This window comes from Astatotilapia calliptera, chromosome 10 (genome assembly GCF_964374335.1).
Source record: "Astatotilapia calliptera chromosome 10, fAstCal68.1, whole genome shotgun sequence".
NCBI classification, from domain to species: Eukaryota; Metazoa; Chordata; class Actinopteri; order Cichliformes; family Cichlidae; genus Astatotilapia; species Astatotilapia calliptera.
Genome location: NC_137431.1, coordinates 8629655 through 8636559, shown reverse-complemented (window position 1 = coordinate 8636559; position 6905 = coordinate 8629655). Strand labels below are relative to the sequence as shown.

The 6905-nt window shown below is 41.5% G+C and overlaps 1 protein-coding gene across 2 annotated transcripts; it reads left to right on the top strand.

Moving 5' to 3' along the window:
* The first annotated feature begins 300 nt into the window (after positions 1–300).
* Positions 301–2139, top strand: LOC113031249 (polyubiquitin-B). 2 transcript variants are annotated; one of them, XM_080307479.1, is made up of 2 exons: positions 301–543; positions 1233–2139. In XM_080307479.1, exon 2 carries the CDS (start codon positions 1241–1243, stop codon positions 1928–1930), a length of 690 nt encoding a protein of 229 aa, XP_080163605.1. In that variant the 5' UTR covers positions 301–543; positions 1233–1240; the 3' UTR covers positions 1931–2139. The 2 variants fall into 2 exon arrangements, with proteins under 2 accessions (XP_080163605.1, XP_026039060.2); XM_026183275.2 differs by having other exon boundaries at positions 382–526.
* Positions 2140–6905: the final 4766 nt, after the last annotated feature.

Here is a 6905-nt window from a genome sequence, read left to right as displayed (position 1 = left end):
TTAAAGGACTTTGAGGGGACTATTGTTTGGTGATATATAATTGATATTAATCATAGCATAATCATACATCAATTCATGTGGTTCACCTAGGTTTATCATTTTAAATGCACATGTGCAGTAGTTGTATTAATCATGCTACATATTATTATTATGACCACTGAGGCAGGGCAGCTATAGCTATACATAGTGTAAGATTAACACGGGATAAACATAACAAAAACAATAAAGTTGTGAATTATTTTTAGGGCCATTCATTTTATTCACTTTATTGGGGCAGAAAAATAGATTCATTTACTACAGTTTGAAACAAGCAAACATACAAAAGTCCGTTTAATGTAATGTAAATTTTCCCTATCAAAAGAAAACACTGGACAATACTAATACAATAAAAACTGCTAGAACATGGATCTAGTTTTATTTGCGGATGAATATCAGTCGATGACGCTTCTCCAGTATAAAAAGTCCTGTTTCCCTTGGCAACTGCAGTTAGAGGGTGGTGTCTGTGTATCTGTGAGAGCAAGGAAACGTAAGTGAACTCAAGCTGTAAGTATGACTATGCGTTTTTTTTAAAAGCGGTTTTTGTTAGATTTCTGACATCAACTGCTTTTCCGCTGATCTGTGAAACACATTTTAAATGTTCTTCATTTAGTTATTTTTTAATGTGCGACCCAACAGCTATATAACGAGTGACTGTAAAGATGTAACTTGTTTAGCACCTGATATATCAATTCTAAAACGAATACTGTCGTTATGTTACGTTGGAAGCAAGATGCTTTCTATGAACTATGCCGTAAAAACGCTAACGTTAACTAATAAAAATGGCTACCGTCCATTCGGTTGTAACGTCAGCTGGACAAAAAGGAGGCAAACAACAATCGCTTATGTTAAAATGGCGCTGGTACGCGAAACACCGGTTTCCTACCAGTATGTTATAAAACTGGTGTATGACTCAGTCCTGTTTATCGCGCCTGCTGGAAGGATAACTAGTAGACCGACTGATAGTATATAAAGAAAACGTATGCATAAGCCAATTTTGGTGTGCGTTTCTACAAGGAAGAAATAATTGCCCAGCATTTTACAAATACAGTACTATTGCACAGCATGCTGATCAAATATCTTTATTAGTGTGTGTGTGTGTGTGTGTGTGTGTGTGTGTGTGTGTGCGCGTGTGTGTGTGTGTGTGTGTGTGTGCCTTATGTTTTATTATTGGTAATATGGAATCTTTTTCACAGGAGAAAACATGCAGATCTTTGTGAAAACCCTAACTGGTAAGACCATCACTCTCGAGGTTGAGCCCAGTGACACCATTGAGAATGTCAAGGCCAAAATCCAGGATAAGGAGGGCATTCCCCCCGACCAGCAGAGGCTGATCTTTGCCGGCAAGCAGCTAGAAGATGGCCGCACCCTCTCTGACTACAACATCCAGAAGGAGTCCACCCTCCACCTTGTCCTGCGTCTCAGGGGTGGCATGCAGATCTTCGTGAAGACCCTCACTGGCAAGACCATCACCCTGGAGGTTGAGCCAAGTGACACAATTGAAAACGTGAAGGCCAAAATCCAGGACAAGGAAGGCATTCCCCCCGACCAGCAGAGGCTGATCTTTGCCGGCAAGCAGCTAGAAGATGGCCGCACCCTCTCTGACTACAACATCCAGAAGGAGTCCACCCTCCACCTTGTCCTGCGTCTCAGGGGTGGCATGCAGATCTTCGTGAAGACCCTCACTGGCAAGACCATCACCCTGGAGGTTGAGCCAAGTGACACCATTGAAAACGTGAAGGCCAAAATCCAGGATAAGGAAGGCATTCCCCCTGACCAGCAGAGGCTGATCTTTGCCGGCAAGCAGCTAGAAGATGGCCGCACCCTCTCTGACTACAACATCCAGAAGGAGTCCACCCTCCACCTTGTCCTGCGTCTCAGGGGTGGCCAATAAATGATTAAGTGTTTTTATTTACTTTGCAACAGAACCTAACTGAATAAAGGATTAGATTAAATTCTAGGGCGGTTTCCCTTTGATTCAAATGCATATACAGCCTTACTAAAATGCACTTGCATGATAAATCATCTTATGCTGTATATTAATCAACTTGTGTTATGTTAAGTTGGGCTTTTGATGGCTTAATAAAAATTTGAATAAACTCAGCTTCTGCCCATGCTCTTTAATAATTAGTCTTTGTTGCTTTACACCCTTTATAAGTGGAGCGCACTTGTTTTTCTCTTCAGACCAGTTAAGTGAAAAGTGTTATTTACAGTTTACTGAAATTCTGGAACAGAAATTGAGCTTTTGACTGGTCACACTGTGGCAAGATGAAGCTTGTTATTCATGAAATGCCACAGGAATCATTCAATCAATAAAACTTCATTGATCCTGAAGGTTGACCCCGAAGGAAATTGGGTTAAAGCTGCCGACCTTTGCCAGTGCCATCTTACCCTTCCGACCATACATACATTACACAAACATCACATGGGGAAGACGGGTCAGAGAGGTATAACAATGGAAAATGCACAACATGAGAAAAAAGAACTCCCCCCAGACTGAGCTCCAATGGGGAGCTCGGTTTGAGAACAGAAAAAAACACCTCAGCACATGAATCATCACATCTCGCAACATGGAAGACATAAGCTTTAGAGGGGGTGAGTGTAGGTCTGTGTCAGTGTACATGCTTGTGTGTGTGTGTGTTCCGTGTTCAGTCGAGAGAAAGTGTCCTTTCACCCGGTTAAGCAAAAGTCAACAATCTTCAGTCGACACGCGGGTGGCCTTGAAGGAGGGGGAAGAGAATCACAACACAGTCTTGTTATCTAAGGGAGAGAATTGTTATTCTGTCAGCTTTTGCCTTGAGCATCCAGCTGGCACCAGGGAGGCCACATGAGATGAAGATGGTAGTTGTTTTGGTTGGTGCGAACAAAATGCTTCAAATTTTAAAGTTGGTCTAATGTCCGTCACTGGTCACCAGGTCTCTCAATTCCTGTTGTTCTTCTTCAAGATGTTACCTATATTGCAGAGCCATGAGCTTCTCCAAGATCTTATCCATATTGTGTTCCACAAAAACACAGTCTGAGTACTCACAGCCCTGCCCATTGTCTATCATGTTGGCCAGCCTTGTGGTGATAAGCCAGGTCCGAGCCAGCTCCAATCAGCCAGAACTCTGTTATCATGGTTCCGAATTGGTAGATGTCATTCAAAGTCCTCCATCAAGAGTGTCGCCAGACACACGGCGCAACCGACCATCGAGTATCCGGCAGCAAACGTCTCTGCAGGACAATCAGGCTCTCCCAAGCTCAGGAGTTGTCAGTTTCGTTAAGGGACCAGTTGATGAAATCCATAATTCTTCTGTAGGTTTTTAGAGAACAAGTCTGGGAGACTCTCTTGGGGTTAGAGAATAAGCGAGACTATACAAAAGACATGAGAAGTGTAGAACATCTGACTAATATTGTTCATTAATGCTGCTTCAATATACCTGTTCCGTGTAGTACGCTGCGCAAAAGTGAGACCCGCCCCCCCGGGAGTGAGGTGGCTTACGTGTAATGTCTGCTCAGTTACACAGTAAGCAAAGCTTGCTAGTAATCACGAATCCAGAGTCTTTACTGAACATCAAACAAGAAACTAAGCAGGAAAGATAAGGGAGAGGGGAGAGGGAGAAGGAGCTTACTTCTGTGCTTACTACAAGTTCTCCAATCAAATCAATCTTCATTCTGGTTACATGAATTCGCAGGGCCACAGGCTCCAGGTGTTCCAGTGAAATCCAGTCCCAGAAATCTTACCGAACACCGTTTACTGAAATCGAGATTCTAAGGTGAGAGCATGCATGGCATTTTGGTTGGTGTTGGGTCTGTGTTTCCACAAGCCCCGCTAATTCTAGAGACTTATTCATCATGAAGAAAACAAGACAGTCGATCGATCGATTATTTGCGCAAGGGAGGCCTCGTCTGTGTCCACCACGAAAATGACCCCCAGATCTGACCTCCTCCTGCTACCTTTTATTGAGAGACAGTTCACACAAAACACGTCAGAACAAAGCCACGCCCCCTTGGTTCTAAGACAAAGCATTTTATGTATATGTGTGAACTTCTGTAAGAATGTGTGTGTGTGTGTGTGTGTGTGTGTGTGTGTGTGTGTCAGACCTCCTGCTGACCAAAGGGTCGTAAACGCAGGAAGCTTACATCAAAAGAAGATGTAAGCTACATCCTATCTTCCAGATAGGATGTCTCTGCAATAAAATATTACAGCCCCCACCAGAACCTCGAGAATCTGGGGGGAAGGACAGTGGAATTTCTTTCATCAGAGTTAAAACACTGTACAAATGGTAAACAGAAAAATGACAAACATTTAACAATTTAACTCTAACAGTTGGTATAGCTTACTACCACAAATATTTGCCCTGAAGCAGATGTGGAAAAAGATGCATTAAAATGGTTAGTATTAGGTTCTACACCTTGAAATCAGCTGCTCTAATACCACGGAAGTCAAAGAAAAATGATATTTGCAGACATGACACTTTTCAAAGAAGTCAGGATAGGAACAAATAGTAAAATTTGTTGAGTTTAATGAAGTATTAATTATTAACTTACATAATAAAATCTTGATTTTTAGACAGTTGTTGTCATTGTTCTAACTTTTCCAATGCAATGTTGTTGTGATGATATTGTACTGGAAGAGTTTATACCACACTATGTCAAATGTAAATAAAACAATGCACTGATTGGGAAAACAATGTCAAATACACTACAGGGAGTGCAGAATGATTAGGCAAGTTGTATTTTTGAGGAATAATTTTATTATTGAACAACCATGTTCTCAATGAACCCAAAAAACTCATTCATATTAAAGCTGAATGTTTTTGGAAGTAGTTTTTAGTTTGTTTTCAGTTTTAGCTATTTTAGGGGGATATCTGTGTGTGCAGGTGACTATTACTGTGCATAATTATTAGGCAACTTAACAAAAAACAAATATATACCCATTTCAATTATTTATTTTTACCAGTGAAACCAATATAACATCTCCACATTCACAAATATACATTTCTGACATACAAAAACAAATCAGCGACCAATGTAGCCACCTTTCTTTGCAAGGACACTCAAAAGCCTGCCATCCATGGATTCTGTCAGTGTTTTGATCTGTTCACCATCAACATTGCGTGCAGCAGCAACCACAGCCTCCCAGACACTGTTCAGAGAGGTGTACTGTTTTCCCTCCTTGTAAATCTCACATTTGATGATGGACCACAGGTTCTCAATGGGGTTCAGATCAGGTGAACAAGGTGGCCATGTCATTAGTTTTTCTTCTTTTATACCCTTTCTTGCCAGCCACGCTGTGGAGTACTTGGACGCGTGTGATGGAGCATTGTCCTGCATGAAAATCATGTTTTTCTTGAAGGATGCAGACTTCTTTCTGTACCACTGCTTGAAAAAGGTGTCTTCCAGAAACTGGCAGTAGGACTGGGAGTTGAGCTTGACTCCATCCTCAACCCGAAATGGCCCCACAAGCTCATCTTTGATGATACCAGCCCAAACCAGTACTCCACCTCCACCTTGCTGGCGTCTGAGTCGGACTGGAGCTCTCTGCCCTTTACCAATCCAGCCACGGGCCCATCCATCTGGCCCATCAAGACTCACTCTCATTTCATCAGTCCATAAAACCTTAGAAAAACCAGTCTTGAGATATTTCTTGGCCCAGTCTTGACGTTTCAGCTTGTGTGTCTTGTTCAGTGGTGGTCGTCTTTCAGCCTTTCTTACCTTGGCCATGTCTCTGAGTATTGCACACCTTGTGCTTTTGGGCACTCCAGTGATGTTGCAGCTCTGAAATATGGCCAAACTGGTGGCAAGTGGCATCTTGGCAGCTGCACGCTTGACTTTTCTCAGTTCATGGGCAGTTATTTTGCGCCTTGGTTTTTCCACACGCTTCTTGCGACCCTGTTGACTATTTTGAATGAAACGCTTGATTGTTCGATGATCATGCTTCAGAAGCTTTGCAATTTTGAGACTGCTGCATCCCTCTGCAAGATATCTCACTATTTTTAACTTTTCTGAGCCCGTCAAGTCCTTCTTTTGACCCATTTTGCCAAAGGAAAGGAAGTTGCCTAATAATTATGCACACCTGATATAGGGTGTTGATGTCATTAGACCACACCCCTTCTCATTACAGAGATGCACATCACCTAATATGCTTAATTGGTAGTAGGCTTTCGAGCCTATACAGCTTGGAGTAAGACAACATGCATGAAGAGGATAATGTGGACAAAATACTCATTTGCCTAATAATTCTGCACTCCCTGTATAGCAAACAATGTGAGAAATTCTTATTGTATAATGAAGTATATGCCCATTTCCATTTGATGCCTGCTACATGGTGCAGAAACACTGGGACAAGGAAGCAAAAACCTGGCACAAAATAAAAATAAAACATATAAAATGAGCCCTATTCACAGGTTTAGCTTTTCAGAAGTAAAGATGGCATGGGATTCAGAACCTGGGAAATATCCTTGAACAAGAGATAAGGTTGAAAACTAAAACGAACTGGCTGTGATCTTCGGGCATAAAAGATGATGCTGTAGTGAAACGTACTGCAGTTCTGATAACTAATTTCAATAAACATCTTCAGTCTTCTAATATGAGTTGAAAACTTTGTAAGCAAAGAAAAAACTGAATAGAATAACAGCTTCACTGATCCCAAGCTCATATAAGATAGATTGGTCAAGGTGAAGTGGAAAATTACATCCTCAGGGTGAAAGTAGAGAAGAACACTTTGTATACCTTTCACAATAGTTTGGTGGGACAATTATGAAAATATCATGTAAAAAAAAAAAGCATGGGTAACTGAAACATACGAAGGCCCACTGATGTTAATTGATATGTTGTTTTACGAGCAACATATGCCATCATTCTTCGTTTTTAAGGAAAACACCTTA